We start from the raw sequence: 25731 nt of genomic DNA, 5'->3' as shown, positions 1-25731 counted from the left end.
CTTTGGCATTAAATGTTTCATTTCCAGAGATTGTCACACAATGATGCAAACTGCCAGAGAAATTTAAGCACAGATGATTAATGTAAGGTAACCCATGGACTAGCTGAGCTGCTATTCCTCCAGAAAGGCTGCCTTGTAATAAGTCATTTAGATGAGAGCAGCGAGACACTCTGGTCTTGGAGGTGCCATGGTTTGAGTTCACCATGGCCATAAGAAATGCAAAGGGGGGGCTTTCTCAGCAAGATAGGCAAAATGCAGCTTTCCCACTATGGATGAGACTCAGCAAAGACAGCAGGAGGTGAGGCTATGAGAAGCTGTTCTGCTGTGTATATCTGGGCCTGCAAAGAAAATTGTGTCCAAACACACCACCCTCCTGGTATAATCTCCCTTTTGGAAAGTAAAGAGGGGACCTGCATCTCAAATGATTGTAAAAATGTAAAAACAGATCTATCATGTGGAAATTCTTCCTCTATATATCGGGGAAAAGCTAAACACAGGTGAAAGAAAAACTATTTCCACCTTCCCTGAGATTGGTAGCTAAGTATTAAAAGGCACTCTTTCTTCCTTAACTAACTTTTGCTAAAAGAGAGGAATTCCAAATTCTTGCCCACCACATACTTTTGTGTGGATCAATGGAGGCAATAGTGAGTAAACCCAAATTCCTTTGATTGAATCAATGCCTGGAAGAGATGGGGAAATGTATAGAGCAAGTGAGGTACAAAAAAACAGGAAGAGGTAATTTTTGTCACAAAGACAAGTTTTATAAAGGGCTCTGCAGTTGGTGCTTGTAGCCAGACAAGATACAATACTTTCTGATGGTGATGAATTGCTTGGTCAGAAGAGATCCTTTTCCATATATGCAATACAGAAGTCTTGGAAGGAATATTTTAGCTAAAATGACTGCAGTAGTAATAAAGCTGCAAGCTGGCAGCATGTCTTCAGAGCTAGTGGTTTGTTGACTTAATATTCCTCTTCCAGAAAAGCCTATGTGCTGAACAAAGACCAGGGATTCTTTGTGTTCCTGGTTATGGACTGTGTTTGCTCAGATACGGAGGGATTCTCATGAATCCCCTTTCCCACCCTTCACCCCACAGAAGATACAGTATGTTAAAATGTGAGATATCTAAGTGATAGCAAACATCAAGAAGAGAGATTCATGCTAAAAAAATAAATTCTTTTTCTGACTTAGATTCACCAGCTTTCTAGTCTGAGTCTACAGCCAGTCTACTGCTGGTGCTCAGCAGTTCATTTGAAGAAGGTTCTTTTATATAAACAAATATGTGCACAGATATATACAGGGAGACATCTACAAACATTTGCAATTCACTGTAGTGACAGAGGATATAATTCAAATGGCATGAGGGATATTGAAATTATTTTGCCGAGAAAAGTGCCATAACTTCAGTCTCATAAAATTCCTACATATTTCACATAGCCTCAGTTGTTATTTAGTAACTCACAATATGAACCCTTTTAAGAAGTTGTAAAGAAGCTATTTATCTCCTTTATCAGACCAGGTAACAGAAATTAAAGTAGCTTCCATCACATGCATAAGCAGGGCACCAGCACAGCCCTGAGATGCCTAGTTTTCCTCAGGGCCTTGCTCCAGTGATTCATCCACAGTGTTCAGTCCATCCTACCTCCCTTCTCTCCCAGAGTCATTAGACATTCTGCTCTATTGTAGGCACAAAGGAGCTTTCCACCCACCTACAATAAACCTAAAAAAAGCCAACAGAGCCTTTGGGCCATGTATTTTCTGTGCTCAAGATACTGATTTGTATAAACATATATTAGTTTTATCTCCTCTGCTAGCAGATTGCGCTGTTGAAAGTTTTTAATATTTATCGTGCTTGTACTGGGAGTGGTTCTGCTCATCTGTGGTATCCCAAACACGTCCTGCTTTCCAGAATGGGAAAGGATACATAGAAGAGCAACTAAGAATAAATGTCACAGGCCCCTTCCACTAAATGAAGGCTGGATTAAAAGGGAAAATGCCCAACCTGCTGAAATGGAGACAGGAAAAGAAGTGAAGTTTTCCTTCCATCACCCTGTGCTGAGCTCCGTAAGGGAAAAGATCTCAGTCACTGCTGGCAGAATTCTGGGACTTCTGTCTCATCTTGACCTTCCCTTTATTAGTGTATGCAGATTATTTTTCTTTAGACTTAAACAGTGAGCGAAGGTGGAAAGGGTAAATGAAGAAGAAAAAAAGAAGAGAAGCAAAAAATTTTGAGTTTTATTATTCTTGCTCCTGGGCTTTGTCTATTATTCTTGAATCACCCTAGGACCAAGTCTCTCTAGAGATTTGAAGAATATCTTCCTCAGACATAATTTAATAATTTCCCCCTTTCTATTATATTAGTAAATCCCTCCACATACCTTCCTCTGAAAAGCAGATCACTCTGAACTGCATCACCTGGGCTAATATTTTATTTTCAACTGCACTGGTCATGCTTGGGTACTCTTGGTTCCTACTCATCACAACTTTGTAGTTATCCGGGAATATTAAAACATAAATGCAAAAGCCTTTTAAATCAGCATTGTACTCCTGATCTCTTAGGACAGTCAAAACCTCAGTTTTATCTACACACTTCTCTCTTTTTTCCTTAACTTGTTTATACCATTCTTTTTCTACAATATACTTGCATAAGAAAGAATAATCTGAAATCAGTCTTCTCCATCAAGCATAGCCTTTCACTATAAGCATATCCAGTTAGAGCTGTGGTGTCCCTCTGGTTGTTTGCCCATCTCTGAAAGCTTGTAGCTACTTCACTCAGCTTCAACAAGGAGAAAGTTGACAGGAGGCCCTTCAAGACCCTGTTCTTCTTCTGCTGGCTTACAAGGTAGTTCTGAGCTATTATTTCTCTAAGAAGCAAAAGCTTTTATTTTGTCTCATTATTATAATCATTCAAGAAAGAAGAAAAACCAGAGGGTGTCTATCTGTGCCAGCAAAGAAACATCTCTCTGATTAGTAAGCAACTCATTCGATAATTTCCATTTTGAAACAGTATTTTCATTTCCCAATTTTGCTTCTGCCAGCTACAACTAAGTGGAGAAAGATTGAGCTGTTTATATGCAACTTAAGATGGATACCCAAGACATTGCTTTCTTAAATAATTGTTTTGTATTGCTGACTGATTTTTCTACTGAATAGGCACAGTTATTCGCAGCTATGATATTCACACTTTGTCTTCTGTTCAGTTCCAGGAAATTCGTCTCATGAGGGTTAGACATGCTGCCATCTGCAATACAGACATTTCTATCAGTGGATAGGGCCAGGAAAACCTACTGTTTGTAATTTCTTTTAAAAATAAACACTGTCTCTTAAAAGTAAAATGGGAGAGTGACATGTAGCTCTGAAACTAATCTTCTAGTTAGTAGCAGAAAATAATCCACATCAGTGACTATCTGTAAGGCAAATAGCACGGGCATGAAGAGAGATGCTATTCCACTCGTAGCCCAAATGCAACTTTTGAACTTCTGTTCCACAACAGTGCTCAGACCATTGCCTGGGACCATTGGCTGCCAATTATCAAATGTCCCCTTGAGGGTCTCCAGCCAAAGGTTCCAGGTCCATTCACTTGTGATGGAGTGTGAACCTCCCCTTTGTTCACATGGCAGAGAGAATGTGCAATTGCAAGGGGCCAGGGAAGGGCACAGACATTCAATCTACTAAAATGGGAAGGGCAAGCCAGCATGGGTCAGATCAAGGGTCGGGATCAGACAGTTTCCTTATCCCACAGGAACAACCCGGGCAGGCACTGAAGCTTTCATATGTGCCCCTGAATGAGGCACATATGACAAACTGCTATGACAAACTGCTAACCAAGGGAGTAAACCAGAGATTATAATCAGTAAAGTAATGCATGACAGCTCTTCTTGTGTCTTTCTTAGCACTAGGTTTTTTTGTGCCACCAGGAGACAAACTGACATCAACTCTGTAATATACTTGCTCTAATGACAGGGCTTTTGTCACTCCTAGCTGCACCCTTGCTTTAGCTTCAGACAGAGTTGTTACCTTTGTAAATACTGCTTGGGCAGTAATGCATTAGGCACAATCAGTAACTGCCAATTATCATCCTTTCCCACAAACCCACAAAGGGAGGAGAATTTTGTCCCCTTTGTCAGAAACAGGCCACAAAAAGATCATTGTTTCGATCCTGGCACAACTGAGAGGGCAAAAGCCCTATGTCCAGGAGGCTGGCAGCGGACCTAGGGCAGAAACCTCTCATAAAGGCAATAAAAAGTTCAACTACTTGTAGTTTGGGAAAATGGCAAGGAAATGGTCCACCACTTGACCCCTTACTTCTACTGTTTTATCAAGTCATTAAGTCTTAGTGTGACAAATTAATGAAAGCCTTTATTTGCAGAAATGCAGAAATGCAGGAATTTACAGCCAGTATCTGACTGGTCTGAGGGAAACAACCGGAGAGGTCTTTTAAGGCTCTTGTTTGATTTTAAGGCAGAGGCAACCTTTTCACTAGCAATTATGTCTTTCTAACAGGGCTCCACTTAACATTTGGCAATCTGTACTTCTAGATCAGAGAAGCAATAAGTACTGGCACTGAAAACAGAGAAAACATCGTCCCATGTCCATACGTCTCCCTGTCCCATTGGCAAAAGCTCAAGGACAGTCCATCATCCACCTTCAGGCAGTGGTCAGAGTGACATTTCTGGAGTCTTGTGCTATACAAAGTCCATGGAAGAAAAAGCATCCTCTTGTCTTAGATAATGGGAGAACACAATGTAAAGCACTCCCCTGCTTTCTCAGAGCAGGACGCATATGGGCTGACTCAATTTCCATCTTCCAAATTGTCATTCTTACACATATACAGCTGCTAGAGCCAGTTTTCACACCAGGGCTCAAAGCAAGCTCAGAGGAATCTGCTGAGCAGAGGCCACAGTGGAGCCATTCAAGGCATCCTGCAGTGATATGAAATCAAGAGGAACTTATCAGGATAACATAATCTGGAGGGCATAAGCATGATGCAGTACAGGATAGAGCTGGGAGAAATTTGTGGGAAATTAGCAGAAGAAAACAATGACTGATTTTCAAAAATAATTTCTTTACAAAGAAATTATCTAATCAAAGAAAGTGGTTAGAAATACTGGCCTCTTGAACCCAGCAACTACTCTGGGAAAGGAGAGAAACACTCTGCATTGTCTGAACCTGTTCTTCATCCCCCCTAAAAACAGAGCTCTGGGGTAGCTCTTTCATAAATATTTCACTGTACAGCTTGCTATGCAGCCTGCAGGTTGAGGCCAGTTGTGTGGCTATTCCCGTCCCTAATGGCCTGATTCACTACAGCCCATGTAAATCAGTAAGAAATATTCTCATAGGGAAAATGAGGTCTTGAAAAAGGCTCTGAATACAGCAGATAAATCAGCAGTATTGTTGGCATTGCATAAAGGGCAGGGTGAATAATAATAGCAACAAAGAACTCCCAGCATCCTTAAAATGTGGCAGGGGTTAGGCTTTGCCACCAAGACAGTTGTTCAGGAGAGATTTAAATATTTTGAAGGAAAGCTCAGTAGGGCAGTCAAGCAGGGAGCTATTAAAGGCTCTGTTTCAGCTGCAGCCCTGGGTGTTGGGCTCTGGCTGAGGATGCTGCCACAGAGCATGGCCTCCTCAGCACTTCACCCATCTCCAAGCATACACATCCTATAGTCTGACATCCTGTTGGTTCACCCATGTGGTTCAATCCATATTGGTGGGCTGTGAAAACCCAAGCCTCCTCCTCAGCAGCTTGTTAAAGGCTGCCTCCAGTAACCTGCACTCTGGCCAGCTCTTGCTCCCCTCTCTGGTAGCCAGCTTGGCCATTTTCAGCTCAGTGAGTGCCTACTTTTCCTATGAAAATTCAAGCCTGGTGCTAGAAGCTCCCACCATCCAACCTCATCCTCCACACTCATGTTGCAGCATGTTGCCAGAACTTCCTTTGCAGACCCAGCCATTTTCCTACTGGCCACTGTATTCCCAGCAATTTCTCCCTGTATCAGGGAAGCCAGAGGGGAATATATTACAACAGCCATCTTCACTGTGCACTGGCTCTTTGGAGTCTGGACAGACTGCAATATTCTCAAACATCCTTGAATTATTTTTTAATTTCTTCACCAATTAATTCTTGGTCTCTATGCTGACTCACTTAGTGCTGTACATCTCTTAAGTCATTCATGCTAATGATCATCTCTGCATTTTATTGCTAGTAGTGGTGAAAGATGAAAGCCCAGTATTGCCCATTATACTGGGGCTACAGTCAGATATTGAAAGCAAAAACAAACCTTCAAGATGACATCTGTTGTAGCCAAAGTTCATATATTCCTTCATGAAAATTCAACTACGTAAAAAAAGACTTTGCAATAGATGGAGGATGATTCATGCTTAAATATACAGCTGAAAGCCACTCAAAATTCTCTCTTTTCTCTACTTCCTGCTGTTTTGTGAGTCCAGTGAAAGAAGAACTATGTTCAGTGATAATAAATCTCCATTTTCTCACCTTGCCCTTCAGCATTTCATGAGAGGTAACAGTAAAATCTGGTGGTCTTTTGACATCACACAAGTAGCATTCTGTGGCTCTCTTCTCTCTCCATCCTGCTTTATCTTTCACTGCTCAGCAAATCTTCACACAAAACTAATGTTTAGCTGCAAAAAAAAGAAGGATATGGAGGATATGCATACAGAAAGTAGCAACACTGCTGCTGAATGGCCCTTTTTGGAGAAATTGGCCACATTACAGTGGTTAGTGAACAGCTGCTTCCCAGCTGAGATTTATCAGCTAAAGACAAGGTGATACAAAAATTAGCAAAAGCTGTAGAGAGCTGTGAAAACTGGAGGGCTTCTTTCTGGCCGTACATTGGAAGTGCATAAGCCTAGGCATTTACACCCCAGAAGAGAATACCTGGGTGTCTATGAGCAGCAGACCTGCTCCCTGCAGCTCCCACTGGGAACAATCTCCCTGCCCTGAAGGGATGATGCTAGTGAGTGCCAACTAGTAGAAGAAAGCAAAGCAGAAGGCCTGAGGCAAGTGCCCAGATTGATGTCTAGCACAGTCTCCCATATCACTGAGCTGCAGAAGTAGGTTAGAAACTTGAGAGAGAGACTGTAGCATTTCTATCCAAAGTAGCAATTGTCCAAGTATCCTTGGACAATTCCTGACTTACAGCTGCTGTCTATCCCTTTCTCTTGGTTACTTCAGTCCCATGGTTACTTTGGGTAACATCTAAAGCCAATCCCTGTCCCTCAGGGATGCCTCAGGCCTCCTGGATCACAGGAGAGGGTTGGGTGCTACTGAAGTCATCACTATCTTCCTTTTCAAATGGCTGCAGCAGCATGAGTGAGGTAGGACCATCCTTACACGGACTCATGTCTAAGGTGATTCTTGGAATTTGCTGTAATTCAGAATGAAGTAATTGCAGTTTTGTGGGGGAAGATTAGCCTCCTAAGACACCAACACACCTCCAAAGCAGCCATGACTGGATTGGGTATGAGCTGGTGGCATATAACAGGAGGTTGTAGGAATGAGATGGGGAGTATCACATTCATGTAGTTATCCTATAGAAACCATGGAAGAGAAGAATTGGGGCTGGGACCCCACAGACAGGAGAGCCAATGAAGAGAAGAAGGAAGACATAAAAGACATTGCCCAGAATAATCTATGACTAAGCTCTGTTTTGTGGAACACAAACATCTTGCTTACATTCCCAGTTGAAATGGGAGGTTTTGTCTGCTGGAAGCCAAGAGGCCCTACCAACTACATAGGGTTTTTTCTAATTATTATGCCATTCAGCTTTTATGTGCCCGTGAGTTTAACAGCAGAGCATGATCCTCAGGGAGGATGTGCGATGGAGGTCCTGCAAGGCTCCAGCTCGCAAATATGGTGGTGAGGGAAGCCACCATGCCAAATATATCATACCAAGCATGGGAAGCAGGATACCAGCCAGGAACCATGAAAACTACTTTGAAATTAAGTCCAAGGGTTTTTTGTGCCTTTCTTTCACGTCGCAGAATCTTCTGGCTTCTGAGGTTTTTAGGATTGCTCTGATAATTGAATGATTCTCAGTGGAAATAAAAAAGTTATTTACAAAAATTCTTTCCAAAAAAAGTGACAATTAACTGGCAGATTTTTTTCTACATCATACACTGCTATCACAACTACCAGAGCACTGATTAAAACCAGAGGTCACCCCTGCCGATACATGGGGAAAATCACTCCAGGTCTCTCGCAAATTGCAGTTTTGCAAGCTGGCAATCCACCAAAGCAACCCAGCTCAAGTCTGGCCAATAAAAGCACAGAAGCATCTTTTTCATATGTTTCTCTACTAAAATTTGGTGTTAATGGAACAGAACATTCAAATAACCTTTTAAAAGGTTGGAATAACTCAATTCTTTGGGTTGGAGAGAGCCAAACTGCATTAATCTGGTTATTGAATAATAAGTGATATGCAAAAGGAGTGACATAGAAGGGAGAGAGGTGGTGGTTTAAGGCATTTTCATGTAGCAGTTGGTATAAAAAGACAGAGGAGCTGAAAGGTGGGAGGTTTAGCTTGCTGAGAGGGGACAGACACCCACAAAGTTGTTCTCTCCCATGACCAGTCCCTGAGCCAGGCTGCACCTGCGCAGCTCCAGCACTATCATCCTGGGATGAGAGGGAAATGTGGGGATGAATAATTCAGCTGCAAATCAGCTCTCCAACTGCACTGCATTTTTTTTCCTGGGTTGCTATTTTTAATTTAGATACTCCCACGTGTGTGTTTGGCGGATTAGAAGCATATGAGAAATAGGAGAAGGTGGCTGACGCAGGCAGGTAGCAAAGCCTGGGGATGGCAGGGGTTGAACCCACACTGGCCTATAGCAGGTCCAATGTCACCTTCTTGCTGAGGGCAGCATGGGCCTTAGCACCTCTGAGCCCTACTTACTTTGGTGGGAGCTGAAAAAGCTCAGCAGTGCTTGCTTGGATTTATACCCCTGTGTTGGCAATCACAAAGAAACAACGCAGGTGCCTGTTCAGTTATAGACACAGCTGGATGTCAGGGTATCTGGGTTCAGTTTTGAGGTCTCCTTTCCAGAAACTTTGTAAATCCTCTCTCTTGTAGCTCCAGATTTGTTAGTGAAGAATTGTTATCACTGTTTCCTTTGGTCTGCCTCACTTTTGTCTGGGGGAGAAACCATCACTGTTTATAGCTACAGAAGATAACTCAGGTGGGAGCCTCTCCTGCTGTAAGGTGTCATCTTCCTACTGTATTTTTTAATCACAAACATCAAAAGGAGAGAGTAATCAAAATGGTTTAAGAGGAAGTACAAAGGTTTTACCTGCAGCAGCTCAATGAGGAGATGAGGGACTATAGGATACAACAGGGTGGAAAAGCTGCCTATTTGGGAAAAAACTATTGTTACACACTTGTCTTCATGAGAATCCAGATTTCTGGAAGAGATTGGCTGGCATTTTGGTTTGTTCATTAGTTCCTACAGATAATAAAAACAAAGATCAATCCATAAAGAAAATCCTGTCATGTCTGAGAATCTTTCCTTTTCCCCTTTCTGTGCATACAGCGTCCAGTTGATTATTAATAATAACTGTTTTTACAAAATCTAGAGTGCTTTGGCAAATCCCTGGCTGGTAAAGGCATTCGTGTCTTCCTGTGGACTCAAGGAAACTGGTGTTTAGAATAGATCACTCCCTTAGTTAGGTTATACAGAGTCTCAACTCCTCAGCTGTAAATCACTGGATATGAGGAACTTCTTAAAAATGAGATAAGAGGGAAGTATTTGAAAACCAAAAATTAATTAACTATTGTGAGATTATTCCAGAGATTACAGCCAGGGTTTTGGAAAGTGCCCATGCTTTCAAGGCATGATGCACTGTGTTACCCCTAAATAAAGGTCTAATTTATAAAAAGCCCTTTACTTCTTAGTTGATTCTTGATCTTTGACATCAAGAAAACCTGAGACTATTGCTTAATTACTCAATTATTTGTCAGCAAAACCAGATGCTGCACCCAGATTTTGGGGGGGAAACAGCAAAACAGAAAATGTAGTGATGTAGTAGTGATGAAGAAGCCAACATTTTTCACAACAGAAATTTTGTTACTAATGGTTCATAAAGGCTGGTGGTCAGTTTTAACCATGTGAAATCCAGGAGACTGGGACAAAAAGCATTCTCAGTTACAGTCTGTTCAGAAAGTAGGTAATTAGCCAAACAGCTATATGTCTAATAAGCTCCATTTATCACGCACCTTTGGCCTCCTGACTTCTGGGAAAACAAGCACGAACAAGTACACACCACATGGTGGCTTCTCATACCACTATTTTACAAAGAGAATCTACAGTTTTAAAACACAAACCAGCATGCCAGACAAAGGTTCCTTTTTCTTTCCTAAAACAGGAATTTAATCTCCAAAAACTACACTTGCCTGCAGCCTCCAAACAGCAAGTCTACGAGCATTGAAACAAAATCAGGCTCAAGATTTGGAACCCTTGGATGCATTAAGGCAGGAATTAATTGCTTTATATCATTAGAAAGCCAAGACTATCTACTTTCCCAGGGAATATAAAGCATTCTGTTTGCAGCTGGTACTTCACAAGACACTGAGCCGTAGCAGCCATCATCCAGCTTCCAACCTGTGAATAAGCTGTAGTACAGTCACTTGGTAGACTTCTTCCAGGACAGCATGCAGTCAAGCACACCGTGTCCTGCAGTGCCGAAACTGCTGCTGAATGATTGTCCACAGTGTCCTGTGGGAAGTGCCCTGTGTTGGATTAACACCTCAGACTCAAGAAGGCAAGTACAGGTTTGAGTTAAAACTCTTGTTTCAGGACAGAAGTGAGAAGTACTTCAATAGAAGCCTGAAAGGAGTAAGAAGTATTCCTCGATTCTTCTGTCACTCTTTATACAAACGATGGGCTGTTTAATATCCAGATACAGCAAAACACTCTTATAAAGACCAGGCAATAAATATCCTGGACAGGCCTTAAGAAATCTCAGCATTATGTTCATGTAAAAGCAGTGCTAATGTGGGTTGGTGATCCTAGTTGTCAAGCTACCCTTTAATCTTAACTCCTCTAGTGGGCTTTTGCATATTAAAGAGTAGAAAACAATAGTTAAATTAACATAAGGTTAACAGTATAAGTATTTGGTTTGCAAAACATATGTAAAAACTGCAAACATTACATGCTCTGCTTAGACTTGGGAATGTTAACAAGAAAAAAATACATCCAAAAAACCTTTAGAAATAAGAATCAAAAGTAGGAATCTGATTATATGAGTAATAGACAGAGTACCTGAATGTTCTTTTGGTATTTTGTTCACTTTGTGTAAAGTCGTGGAATGCAGCTACTGAAGCAGCCATGAAGGACACAATGGTAGGAAACAAAGAGGTGACCACAGCACCCCTCTGGGTCTGCATACCTAGAAGTGAAAGCTTCTTTGCATTCCAGAATAAAACTTGGCATGGTTGAGGTTTTTAATGGCAATGGAATCTTTAATGAGCCATACTCTCCAAAGACACACTATCAACTGTTAAAAGAAAAGTGGCACTCATTTAAAAAGTCTTATATTGTTGAAACAGAACTGCTTAACATTTAAAATATACTTTCTAATTTTAGTTATATCATACAAATCTCAAACATCTTTTATTAAGAAGCAATATACTCTCCATTTTGTTATTCAGGTTTTGTGACATCTTTTCCTATAATTTCAGCTACAAAGAGAAAATGAGTGACAGGTTTCATAATAGCAAATCCTGAAAAGGAGGTGTTAATTGGTATTTAAGAATTGCAGTCCAGAGCATTCAAAAGTCCTATTTGTTATCTAATCATTTAGAAGCAAGAGGATTTCTATCTACTACCAGTGGATTTGAATAGCATATGCATCATAGTGATCAACAAAGACCATTCCATATAATGGACATAATATCTGTGTAGTTTACATGTCATTAAATATATCTGTTGATAGTCACATTAATAAATGTTATAGTCACAATAAATGTAATAGTCACAATTAATAAAAATTATTAAAAAAAGAAAAAGGAGAAAGAAAAAAGTTAAGTCATAGTAGATGATCATTAGGAAAGATCGCCAAACATCAAACAGCATCCACAATGTTTTAGCAATCCTGTTTTGCTTCCTTTCCAAAGGAAATTAAATTTAAAATTCCTTTAACTGGTCTCCAAGATGCAAATAGTACTAATGAAGAACATAAGGTATCTGCAATTGCATGAGACAGCAGTGGACCATAATAACATCATAACTCTCCCAGGTGTAGTACTCGCAATATCCTAAAGCAGCAACAGTCTCTTCTGGACTGTGAGCAAACAAACCCCATGTGCATCATCCCTGACATAGTGGTTTGCTGGGTCCACTATGTAGTTACTCTTGAGCTGATTCTGCTTGGACTCCTCCAGCTCAATAGCCTTCACCATTCCCAGATCAGCAGCCAGGTTTGGGGCAATACATCGCACTCAATATTTCATGAAATTTCTCATGCTCACTTCTCATGCACTGTTGGCTTTTCTGCCTGTCCATGCATCGTGAGAAGCAGCAGATTGGTAAAGGAACATAAAATATTCATTTTAAAGTGCCAAGATGTCCTGCAGCTTTCACACCTTCACAACAGTCCATGATGGTCAGAGGGCACAAGTCAGTGAGGTTGACAAAAGCTACCCTTGGGGGAGGCCAGTTTCCTTCTTGGTCTCTTTCTGTAGCCAATGGAAAGAACAGGGTCTGACTTAGGTACACTATATTGCCACTGGATGAACTTTTTCCCTTTGTGTAAAGCCCTCCTCAGCTAAAACGGGCCCTGGTGAAAACTGTCCCCAGCCTCATGCCCAGAGTGGGCTCCACAGGGCCCAAGGTCGGATTCCCATACGTGGCTCCTCACTGGCTTGGGACAGACAAACACACAATTTGGCTACCTTAAGTATAAAAAGGGCACAGTGTCCTAGCACAGGAAAACAGTCTATACCCTGAAGCACTACCTACTTTATTACCCTGACTTCAAGGAGATACCATGGCTCAATTGTAAAAAAAATGGTAATAGGGAACAGCATTGAGTCACCACCCATAACCATCATTCCCACACTTATCTCATTCGTGAGTAAACAAGTGATTTTCTTTCATCAATAAAGTATGAATCAAGGTATATCTTGTGCTGAAATTGCATATCCTTTGCTTGAATTTTCTTTTTGGAAGAAAGGAAGGCATGGAACATTCCCTCTGCCTGTCACTAGCAAGTGATTTTAATGGGAGTAAGAAATGCTGAGCGAGCTTATCCGGTACATCTGGTATGCCTGTAAGCCATGCTGGCAGTTTTACTGAAAAATGTGCAGAAGAACCTTCCGCCTGTTGGAATGTAAATCTTCATTTTATAAAAGCATAACAAGTTTTGAAGGGGCAGCAGAAAGTGATTTACAGAAATGCCAACTTTGCATTACATATCTATGAGACATTCAGGATTTGCACTGTACTGCAGGATGGATAGCATGGTTGTATCTGCCTTACTTTGTGATTCCAAAATAAATCCTAGCAAGCAAGGCTCCCATTTAAATGTTATTTCCCAAAGTAATTTACAATTTTTCCAGGGAAATAGGGACTTGGGTGACCAGTTATAGTATTTCCAGAGGCCACTTGCATTATCAAGCCTAGACCAGGCCCTGGCTTTCCACAGAGATTGTGCTGTTAATGGGCTGAATTTTGTCCTAAAACTTGCTATAGTTATTGAAGGGAAGAAGCTGTTTCCACTTCTCTAGAAGGTTAGAGGACTTCTGTGATCCAATAATGAGAACCTGCGCTTACTATCCAGTCTAAATGTGATATGGTTACTTGTGGTTTTTTTTTCCTTTTCCTTAAATAGGAAAAAGATGGTACTAGGCTAACCAATATATTCTTAGAAAGAATTCAGTATCTTATCATAGCCTTTATTATTTAGACTAAGTAGCACTTCATGCCATCTCTCATATGACATGCTTTATGGTACCTCTGCATTTGTTGCAGATTAATTAATCTTTTTCAGAGAAATGTGGCAGCAGCTGTGTTGCAGATGTGCATTCACCCATGCCTTCTACAATGGAGCTTTCACTTTCTGCTGGAAATACCTCGTCTGTTGTATGCTATGGCCACAAACACCTTCTTCATGGGCTCATCCTATGGCCAATTCACAGTCACAGCCACACAGTCCTCTCCACCTGAGTCATCTCTTGTCTCCCTTAGACAAATTCCTCGTTAAGCCTGAAGTGCACACACTGAAATTCTGTTCTAATCAAACATCTCTTCCACTTATCTGTCAGAGTCAGAAAGGTTTTAATAAATGATAAGTCTTATATGTTAGCTATGCCCCTTCATCTTCAGATTTCAAGAGCCCGCTGACTTCATATGTTAATGTATTTCATGAAAATATTGTCAGCACTGATCCTAAAATTGACCCTTGAAGAACTCATTGTAACTTGTTTCTTGACTCTCATTTCTTTCTCTTCCTCTGCCATTTCCCATTGGTCAGTTCTTTCCCACCTTTCATGTCATCTGATAAATGCCATCTTCTTTTGCTCCATTAGTATTTTCCAATAGAGGGGTGTATCAACTACTTTGCTAAGGTAGAAATGAGATTTACTAGATTTTTTATTTTGGAAAATCCATTATCTCATTTAGGGGGAAGCTATCAGGTTATTCTGGCACCATGTCCCCCTTGTAAACCCAGGCTCCTTTCATTTTGGTTTATGCTTAACTAGAAAGAATAATTTAGTAGTTCTTTCTCCATTGGTAATTTTACCATGTGTAGAAGTACAGAAGAAAGTTGAGGGAGATCACATCCACTTCCACCTGGGGCATATGGATAAGCATATGGATAGAAAACACGAGTATATATGTGTATGTGCATATGAGTGTTATGTGTTACACATACACATGGGCAACATATACACATACACGTAAATATCTGTACACAACAGCTTCCAAGATGCATTGAGCTTTTTAAGGAAATACTACCATTTTCACTTGTCCATACAATAAGGATTAATTAATACTCATTAGTTTTAAGACTTGCAGATATTTTCCTCCTTTTCCACTTCTCCTTCTGGCACCAGTTGACAGCCACTGAGACAAGCCCAGCGTGCAGGATGGTTTTACCCAATACTCAAACTGTTTCCTGCTGATATCATTAAAAAGTTCAAGTGCAATCTAATTGTTGGATAATTGCAATGATGAAGTTTGTCCATTAGTACAAAAAGCTGTTTTAACAGTCACAGTGAACAGAAAATGTCCATTCACCATCTATTTTAAATATGAGGGCCTGGTTCTTAATGAAAGAAAGGTCAACACGTGACAAGTGTTTAATTAACAACATGCCTGTCTTGTTATTCCTTCTTGTCTGACATGGTAGCACACACTTTTGTAATACAAAAAGTTATTGTGAGAGGAAGCGGAGGAAGAGGGGTACAGTGCCTCTCTTTAAGGTGGCTGTCCAGGTGGATGATCGTCTCCCCCATGCACGTGTAGAGGATATGTACTACAGCAATGTGGCAGCCTTTGCTAAGGGCTTTGAGCAGCTGGAATCGCCTGCTTCTAGGCATACAACTGACTTACCATCTGAAATGACACACTTAAAGAAAGACTTAAAGAAGAATGAAAAGCCAGGTTTCCAGAATGAAAAGCCAGGTTTCCAAAACTTGCATTCCTAGCTGTAATAAGGAGACATAATATTCCCAGATGCCCCTGAATTTTAGATCATTTAATGATAATATGGTGTCACTGTGACTAGAGCCCAAGAGCTCACAAGGATTGAGCTCTTTCTCCCTGTAAATAACTGTAAATTCAAAGTTTTAAAAAATCTTGCCAAAAAATTCTTTTGAGATGAAAAGCAAGAAATGTGTAGCTTTGAATGCTGCAAGGGGGTAGCTTTGCTTCTCACTGCATATAACTAGTTCCAGCCAACAGCAAAATTGTTCTAGTGCATTAGGAGATGGCCAAGATGAAAATACAGTACCAATTATGTTGTTTGAAAACCGAGCTGTTGATGAAAGGCAAAAAAGTAAAGGTGCATTGATTCTGATAACTTCTCTCCAGCCACATGCACACACCTTCTCACACACTTTTAGTCTTAATCAGTAAGAAGCTGCTGACTGTCATTGGTCTAATGCCTTCGCATGGAACATGGAGGATATGTGTTTTGGGTTAAATGCAGCCTTCTGTAAATAACACAAGTGCTGCATAAGAGCCCCTCACAATAAGGGTCACCTAGGTCTTAAAAATTAGTCAGCCCCATATCCCAGCTCCAGGCTCAGGGTTCCAACATCAGCCTGCTAAAACAATGCTGGTAAATATGACTCCACTGAGTCTGGATCTTGCATGTTTTCAAAATTCTTACATAACATTCAGTGTTTTTAAGAGTGGCACGGGGACAGGCACAGATATTTTCCAACCAGACAGGGCCATCCTGGTCACCAGGCACTGGATGGGGCAGGCAGGTTTCTGACTTCTTATATAGGCTGATCTCTTCTTCCACAGATACATTACGTGAGTTCTTTTTCATTTTGACTAACCAAGGAATGACAAATCTTGTGTTGGTTTGGATGACAAGAACCCCCTCTGTTATCAAAGCCAGTCTCCAGCTAAAGTGGGCATCAAACAGTAATACCTGTAATACAAGTAATACCTGTTATGAGTTAACAAAGCTCACAATTTAAAGGCTAAGCTTCAACCCCAGTAATGTGACCAGTCTTGCCCAAATCCATTCCTTTCTCTCCCAAAAGTATAACTGCTTCTTCTACCTCTTTCAAGCATTCATTCTTCCACTACCAAAACACCTGAATGCTTTCAAAATAAAATCCACTGCAAAAGTGAAGCTTCTACTGATCATTTTGGTCTCACTCAGAATTCTTTCATTTGAAATATGGGCTCAGATAGTAGATAGAGTTTGAAAGGATTTTTCTTAAATTTAGTCTATTAATTTCTTGCTTTTTTATATTCTCAAGTGATAATCTTCACCCTCCTGCAATCCAGTCACCTGCATTTTTTTATCTGACACTGTGTTTTAAAGCAAAAACACTAAATATGTGTATATGTAAACAACAGTAAAATGAAACTTCGTAGCAAAAGCCACATTCAGGGAGTTGGATGGAAAAAAATAACCAAAGAAATTCTTTAAGTACCTAAATGGGGCTGGGATTTAAAGTATGTAATAAAAATTATTTTGTATTCCAAAGGCTGGGTTTTAACCCTCTTTTTGTAGGAGGCTGAAAAAAATAGTCATGATGTTGATGTAGGAGCAAAAAAACAATGCAAGGAAGGACAAACATCAGTTCTGGTAACTATCAGCCAAAGCAAAATTATACCTGTATGGAAATCTGGGAGCCATGTCTATTTAAGTAACAGACAACTGGGGCACTTCTACACATTTCCCATACAGGAACTAATGAATTACCTAATTACCCAATCAGTTCCAGGCTTTATGTGGACTAATGAAAATGCTAACAAACACATTAGTGCAAAGTCTAAAAAAAGAAATAAGGGGACTATCAGCCTGATGGAAAATAGCCTATTATTATTAAAGCAAATACAAATATTTCTATATCAATTATTTCCCATATTGAAATGAGACTGAGAAAACGGACCAAGTCAGGAGGTGAAACTCCACATGGGGAAGGTGGGGATCATGGGAGAGTGGGTTAGGTATCCTGTTTGGAAAAGTCTGAGCCATTTTAGGGTTTGTGTCCCTGCTTGCTCTCCACACTCTGCATGGGTATCAGCCCACTAAGGAGAGAGAGGTGAGTGGGTGGTGTCTCCAATGCTTGCCTGGGCTATCAAGGCATTGTTGGGTTTCATTTTCATTTATTTGGTGTGCTGTATAGTTCACAGCTCTGATTCATTATTGCTACAGGATTCTGCCCAGGAACCTGAGAGGTTCCCACTTCCAAAGGGAAGGGACCTGATGTGGAGCAGCTGGCCATCCTTGCTTGCAAATGAAAACCTCTTTACCTTGTGTGTGTGGTGCTCTTCTCCTCAAATGGGGAAAACGCCATAGAGCTTAGAGCGAGAAAAAGTAGCAAAATAACGAGAGGATTATTTTATGTTGTCTTGAAAGCATTTTGAAATTCTAATTACTGTCTCGAACTTAGAATTACAATTTTAAAATACATTTCAATCTCTGGACTTGAAATATCTAACATTAAACTTATTGACCTATATTTCTCACCCTCTGCCATCAAGATTATAGCTGATTGAGTAGTTAGACATTTGTCTTATCTTTTTAATCCATTCATTTCACTAAAACATTGCTTTCTCATCCTGACAATCTACTTATGTATTTGATTTGCTCGAAGTTGAGGATAATCTGTTTAGATTAATACTAAATTAATCACAATCTTAAATGCTTCCTAGAAAGTTAGATATATGCCATACACAAAAGTAGACCTGCCACACCTGAGGAGCACTCACTTAGGTTTGGGCCCATGAGGAGCCTCTAGCTCTTCTCTGTTTACCATATTAACTAACAACCCAAACTGGGTTTGGTTGAACTCAAATCTATCCTGGGATTCTGATGAAATGGCAAGTACTGTACCAAGTCTTGGCTATAGTGCCATTTTGCAGACACTATTTTAAAAAAAATTAACTGGAGAAAGACAAACCCCCAAATAATATAATATTCTTATTTTCTTCTGGAAGGACTTCACTGGTATGACTTTTATTAGCTGCTAACAAAAACAAGTCAAGCAGGTTTGACATGGGTTTGAATTGGGTGTTACTTAGAAAATGTAAAAGGTGACTTCTGTCTAGATACTACTGGAAACTTTGAGAAAATACTGAAATTTTGTGTCACTTTCTGTTGATTTTATTAGAGCTTATTGTGCAATCTGGATTCTGATAATGAGGAAGGCAGCCAATATCAAACAAAGCTAGAAAAGGTATACGATTTTCTGTAAACACAAATTGAAATTAGGTGAGAAAAACCAAGACCAACCAGAAATATTCTGAGAAGGAAAGAAGAGCAAAGGTATTCTGCATAGTATGATAATTCATGAAGGCCAAAACCAATCCAGACATCCAGACATCCAGACACTGGATTTGGTATTTGGGCTTTTTTATTGCCTTATTTAAGGTAGGAGTTACTTATCTATTAAGTACTGACTGTTGGCAGCACCATTTCAAAAACACTGTTAAGACCCCATGTCAGCAGTGCCTAGAAATGGCAATGAGTAATTGTCCCAGGGTGTCAAGAGGACAGACAAAAGCACACAAAAGCTCCAAAATCTTACACTGCCTTTTTTTTCTGTGGTCTCACCCAGTCTGTTAACCTCTCTGAGATAATTTTCATCCATTCACTCAGATGTGAATCAGAAGAGTGCAGGGGTTAAGGCCAGTGTGAGGGGAAATCATCCTGTGAGTTGAAAACATGTCTCAGCTGGTCACGAGCTCTCATTTATCCTGGGGAAGGGACTCAGCCAGGGACTGCACTGCCTATCCCCACACACAACAAAATGCTTCATCCTCTCTCAGTCCAGGAACTCACACAGCAGCTCAGGGAGAAATTTGGGATGGAAGGCCTGTTAAAGCCAAATCGCCATCACCTGCTGACAGGGAGATCAAATGGAAAGCAAAATAAAATTATGCACAGAATCATGGGGAAACTGTACTAGTTTATCAGCAGGGTAACCATCAGAGCTGCTCTCAGTTCATTTTTGTGGTGAAAAGGTTATAATTTAAGCACACTTGACAGGTACACACAACCAAGTGGAAAGCTTTTATTCAGTAAATACTTATTTTTAGTCACATAAGAAGGTTGACTTTACTGTAGGCACTGCAATGCATAAACAGAACATGTCTATTTAAACTGTGTTGGAGACACAACAGTGAAGAAAAAGGTCTAAAAGTGAAAAGAATCAACAGTTGCCAGCAGCAAAAGGGCACAAAGACGGGGAAATAATTAAAAAAAAATATTTCTTGTTCCTTGGAGGCTACTACAAGTTACTTGCAGTAATTAAAACCAACTCTGAACTCCACAGTGTTGACAACAGGAGATGTTGCTTTCCAGGCAGAGATAGAATTAATTATGCTGTGCTAGATTGCCTTTATTGACTTGGGCCATGTTGTCTAGGATGACCCTATTGGAGCAGGGAGGTTAGATGAGAGCCAGGGGCGCACTGCACTAGAGCTGAGCTCATTCAAACACATGGAATTTCAGGACAAGAAAGAGAAATGCAGTGCTTTTCCTGCTCCCACATACCCATTTTGTGATCCTGTATTTCTGTGACTTCTGCTTTTTACTCTGACTAGTCAAAAAGACATCACCCAAAAAATCCCCAAACCATTGCCTTTATTTCAGAATCTGCCAAAAAAAACCCAAACAAACAAACAAACAAACCCAAAAGGTTATGTAAAATCATTGAAATTACTGAAATCTAGCCCTAACCTATACAGTCACTTTACAGGGATCTCTGTATGCTGTGGAAGGCAGCAAAACTAACCACACACAAAAGGTCAGGTTGGAGGGGACCACAGTTGGTCGTGTGGTCCAACCTCCCTGCTCAAGTAGCATCATCCTAGAGCACATGGCACAGGACTGTGTCCAGACGGTTCCCGAAAGTCTTAAATGAGGGAGACTCCACAACCTCTCCGGGCAATCTGTTCCAGCGCACGGTCTCTGCACAGCAAAGTTCTTCCTCATGTTCAGCTGGAACTTCCCGTGCAGCAGTTTCTGCCTACATCAGTGGTCTCATGCCACACTGCTTGACGCCACCGAGAAGAGCCTGGAAACATCCTCTTGCCACCCCCTCTTTAGACATTTATCAACATTAATGAGGGCCCCTCTCTTCTCAAGGCTGAGCAGGCTCTACGCATTTTACAGAGATCAACCCCTGTTAATTAATTTTTTTGTTATTATTATTTTTGTTATTTACTACTGCTCTACCTTCCCACGCTACATTCGGGAGAGGGGGAAACTCGGCCCGCTCCCTCCCTGCGCGGAGCTCCCGCCCCGTCGGGCGGTGCCAGAGGCGGAGGCGGCGCCTCGCTCCGACACCGACGCGCCAAGATGGCGGCGCCCGCGGCGCGGCGGGGCAGCTGAGCGAGGGCGCGCGCAGGTAACGGTCCCCCCGCCCGGCCGCGCCTCACGCCCCCCGCGCGCCGGAGCCGCGCTAATCCCGCTGCCCGCGGCTTCCCAAAGCACGCTCCTTTGGGCTCCTTGCCCGCGCCCAGCCGCCTCTCCCGGCGGTCCTGTGCCCACGGAGTTCCCCCCCTCCTCCAGCCTCCCTCTGTCACCGCTCCCCTGCTCGCTCTGTCCCGCCCGTGGGGCCGCCTGCTCTCCGTGCAAGCTTCTCCAGCGGCGGGACACCCCTCCATTCCCCCGGGGCTGAGTGAAATGTGCTGGGCCTCGTCAGGCAGTTTCCAGGACTTTAATTCAGGCTCCCGCGTGCTTACTGCATCTTTCCAAACGTTTTCTGTGTCAGGGAGGTTTACATTGGGAATTAGGAAAAGGTTCTTGCCCCAGAGGGTGGTTGGAACAGGCTCCCCAGGGAAGTGGTCACGGCACCAAGCCTGACAGAGTTCAAGAAGTGCTTGGACAATGCTCCTGGGCACACGGTGTGGCTGTTGGAGTGTCCTGTGCAGGGCCAGGAGTTGGAGTCAGTGATCCTTGTGGGTCTCTTGTAGCTCAGGACATTCTGTGATTTATTTCTCCAGCCCCTTCCTCCTTTCTTGGCACACCTGCCTAAGACAATTTTAGGCTCCTAAAAGACCCACACAGGGTCTTTTTTAGGCTTCTTGAAAGACCCACACAGCACTGGGCTGGAGCACCCTTAACCGGGGCAGGGAGAGGCACTCTCCTTGTCCTAGTCCCATGCACACAAGCCTGGAAAGGAAAAACAGCTTAGTGCCGTGTCTTTTGGATTTGATTATCCTCTGTGCCATGCATCCTGGCTTGGCCCAACACGTGGCTGGCTGACCATTGCATCTTGTGCATGATGGTACCTGGGAGCAGGAAAAACACTGCAGTTCTCTTTCTCATCCTGAAATTCCATGTGTTTGAATGAGCTTAGCGCTAGTGCAGTGTGCCCTTGGCCGTTTTTTCACTCCCACCCACTGCTCTGACCCCTGCTTGGGTGACCTGTAGGGCCTGAGGTCACCCAAATAAGGCCTCTCAGGCATGATGTTGGCTGGTGAGCTTCCCTTGAGCTGTGCACACAGGCACGGGCTCTGTGTTCTTTGTGTCTCAGAATTACAGAATCAATTAGGCTGGAAAAGACCTCTGAGATCATGGAGTCCAAGCCATGACTAAACACCACCTTGTCAACCAGACCTTGGCGCTGAGTGTCATGTCCAGTCTTTCCTTAAACACCTGCAGGGATGGTGACTCCACCGCCTCCCTGGGCAGCCCTTTCCAATATCGAATCACCCCTTCTGGGAAGAAATGCTTCCTAACGTCCAACATAAATCTCCCCATATGCAGCTTGAGACTGCGACCTCTCATCCACTAGTCTCCCTTCAGTGAAGCATTATATGCATGTGTAGCTCCTGGGCTTTAAAATACTTGCTTTGTAAATCAGCAGTGCTGAAATTGGCTTGCATAAGGAAGCCCTCCTTTCTGTTGTAAAATAAATCAATAGAAATAAGACATAAGTAATAAGGAAATAATTAGTAAAAATAAAAAACTTTGAAGTACTGAAATGCTAATTTTGAGATGATTTTGATGTTATGGAGTGGGGGAAGTTGGAGTCTCCTGAATGACTCATGTGCGCCTGCACTGGGAATCCTGAGCACAGTCCTGGATTTGTTTTTATTACAAATGAGAGACATCATGGAAGGTAGCAACAAGAAATACAAAGCACTGATGTGACATAAGTGAAAAGTGTTTATAAGACCCTGTTTGATAAGTAAGAGACAAAAGGAGCAATTCTGTAGATAGATAATGAGACAGGCATTGAGGGTTTGTGTATGCATGAATGTTAAAGGAAGCATAACTCCCACTAGCTTGCTGGGGATCTAATTTAGGTGCTATAGCAATTATTTCTACTGATAATGTTTCTACCTTATGGGAAATGCATAAGTAAAATATTTTCTTATACAGAGTTTCTCTACACTGAGATTTTACTGATGTAACTCTGCAAGGAAAATTCTGGACTGACTGAAATAACTAGTTTGGTACAATTGTATTGGGCAAAATTAAAAAAAAAACAAACCAACACTAAAATACCAAAACCAACCATAGAGGATAGGAAATACTGATGTAAAAATGCCATAAAAAAAAAAAAAGGCAGTCAAGATGAGGAAATCTCAGAGCAGAGGTTCTTTTAATGCCATATTTCCTATTGTAGGAAGTATGATCAGCAAATATCTTGTTGAGACTTGTTGAGCAAATGTCTTGTTGAGACATCAAATATGGGAACTGTTTGATCTTTCTTCTATCTGAGTAGCTTTAGAAGACTCTCTCTAAAGCATTTCAAGAGTTAACCAGATTTTTAGTTGAAAAAGAAAGCCTTAGCAAAATAGTTGGTTTAGAATATCTGGTTGAAATCTACTAATTATAGTCATCCTCCCCCATCTCTTTTCAGTAATGACAAATTCAGTACTTTTACAGTATAATTTCATCCAACTTCCTCTTCTCTCTGTTTCATTCTGAATTTTTACTAACACCCTGTTAGCCATCTTCTATTCAGGCAGTGGAGCTTCTGGAACCTTCAACTGACTGATTATGCCTTTATGGGAGACTGAATGCAAGAATTTTATTTTATTAGATAAGACATCTAACACAATAGTTTTGTTCTGTGTGAGGCCACAGTTCTCTTGACTAAAAAATACATACTTTTATAATTCAGACACGGAAATAAAATGCAAGTTCCATGAAAAGCAGCTGAGTAGTCTAAGTCAAGCTAAAACAGTTTAACAGCTACTGCTTTTCAGTATAATCATAATAATCATTGAGATCTTGTTATGTATTGTGGCATGAAATATTTATTTTTGTCTTTTCAGATACCATAACCTTAAGAATGCAGTCGGTTTATCAAAGAGTTGGCCCATGTTCCTCATGTTTGAAGAGACAACTAAATGGTTTCCTGGGATTAATTAAATGGCAAAGACTGATTCCTGCTTGTGTGAGAACGATTTACAGCGAGACGGGGAAATGGGAAAAAAACTATGGGTTGGAGACAAGAAAACGAGTTGAAAATTGGTGGTTCCCAAGAATAAAGGATCAGTTCTGCAGAATTTCAGAAACTGATGTAAGCATTGTGAGAAATGTGGAGATTACCTGTTTATATTTTTGTTTTCTTAGAATGAAATTAATTGAAATTTACTTAGTACAGATGACTTATAATGATTAGATGTACATTACATTTCAGGGGAAAATACTTTCATGTAGATTGTTAAAAACCATTAATGAAATAAGTAAACAAAAATAATTTTTAAAATCCTGAGGAAAAATACAGTAATAGGCAAAGTATAAACTTGTAAATTTAGGAAGGGTTTAAGTAATCAATTCTTTCTTTGCATATTATACAATATTTGGCACTTAATTATTTAAAGTATTAAAAGAAACATCTAATCAGAACTTTTGTAAGCAATTTTCTCAAGGTTCTGTTCCCCATGTTATGACAAACCTATTACACTACACCCTGTGACTCACTAAAAATCTATGTTAAGAGAAAATGATTTCTTAATATTTTCTGGTTCACAGTCTCATAGGAATAGTAAGTGACTTAAAGAAACAACAAAGTTTTCCCATGCAATAAAAGATCTTGAATACAGCTGTATCACAGTCTCTGACTCTTTTTGCCTTCACAATTATTCTGTCATAATAGATAAAAAACACTTCTGTGGCTCTTTGTGTTTTTTGTTCATCTCCCTTAAAATTTGCCTTTTCTCTGACAAAAAAAAAATCTATCAAAATGTTGAAGAGAGAAAAGAGCTTGCTTTTTCTGGGGAAGAAAACTGAGATGAAATGGTGTGCATGGATACCTATAGCAGGGAAAGCATTCATTTAGACTTGTGCCTTTTATATACATATGTACATAGGAGTCATATGTAGCATACATATGCTAAGTTCTAAATTGTATTTTTAATGATATTTTTGTTTTATCCTTACAGTTGAAGTAGATTTAATAACATATTAAGAGGCAAATAGTGTGTAGTGTAGTGTGTTGCAATGAAGTACTCAGATTATTTCTGATATTGCTGTGATTGAACAAAAGTGAAAACGAAATATTATTTGAAAAATACTCAGAGAGTTTTACTCTGAACAGTAAAAGCTGAAAGCTGCCTGTAATTTTTTTATTATTGACAAGAAAAATAATGTAAGAACTTAGCAAGTATCATTGGTACTTGATGCTATCAATGTATCAGTGATGAATTCAGTGGTGATCAAGATGTATTAGGAATAATTGATGTGCAGGAGGATTTGAGATTTCTTTGTAACTTTTGTCATTTTAATTAAACCTAAGTAAATGAAATTTTTTGTTTCTTTTCATGATGCAAAATCTTTCTTGTAAGATGTGTTTGGATTGGAGCATACATAGTGAAGCTGAAGAGTTTCCCTTTAGCAGATGTTCACGCAATTGCGAATGATGTAGTCGCTCTGGGAGTTACTGCAGTTCAGATGACAAAAAGCAAGTGGCCAGGAGTGAGCTCTGTGTTTGTTGTAGATACAAAGTAAAACATTAATTATTTAAATTGTTATGAGAGTAATTTAATCTGCTATGTTTTCATGTTTTTATTGGGGCAGACTAAGAGCACATAGATAATCAGTTGCAGATGCTGCAGTGGCA

The 25731-nt window shown here is 40.7% G+C and overlaps 1 protein-coding gene and 1 long non-coding RNA gene across 2 annotated transcripts in view; one reads left to right on the top strand and one right to left on the bottom strand.

Annotated features, from left to right (window-relative positions):
• Positions 1-18787: 18787 nt before the first annotated feature.
• Positions 18788-20268, bottom strand: LOC137482075 (uncharacterized). The gene is made up of 2 exons (XR_011003875.1): positions 19273-20268; positions 18788-18894 (listed from the first exon to the last, which is right to left on the bottom strand). It is a non-coding gene; the product is annotated as an uncharacterized lncRNA (long non-coding RNA).
• A 644-nt stretch (positions 20269-20912) lies between these two features.
• The window catches only part of LARS2 (leucyl-tRNA synthetase 2, mitochondrial), an 82887-nt gene continuing 78068 nt past the window's right edge, over positions 20913-25731 (top strand). The window contains exons 1-2 of the mRNA XM_068204358.1: positions 20913-21057; positions 23942-24189. Of these exons, the coding sequence (XP_068060459.1) occupies positions 23959-24189 (231 nt within the window). The 5' untranslated portion in view covers positions 20913-21057; positions 23942-23958. The remainder of the gene's footprint in view (positions 21058-23941; positions 24190-25731) is intronic.

This window comes from Anomalospiza imberbis, chromosome 1, assembly GCF_031753505.1.
Source record: "Anomalospiza imberbis isolate Cuckoo-Finch-1a 21T00152 chromosome 1, ASM3175350v1, whole genome shotgun sequence".
Classification (NCBI taxonomy): domain Eukaryota; kingdom Metazoa; phylum Chordata; class Aves; order Passeriformes; family Viduidae; genus Anomalospiza; species Anomalospiza imberbis.
Note: the sequence above shows the minus strand (reverse complement) of the source record. Positions and strands in the feature narration are given on the sequence as shown.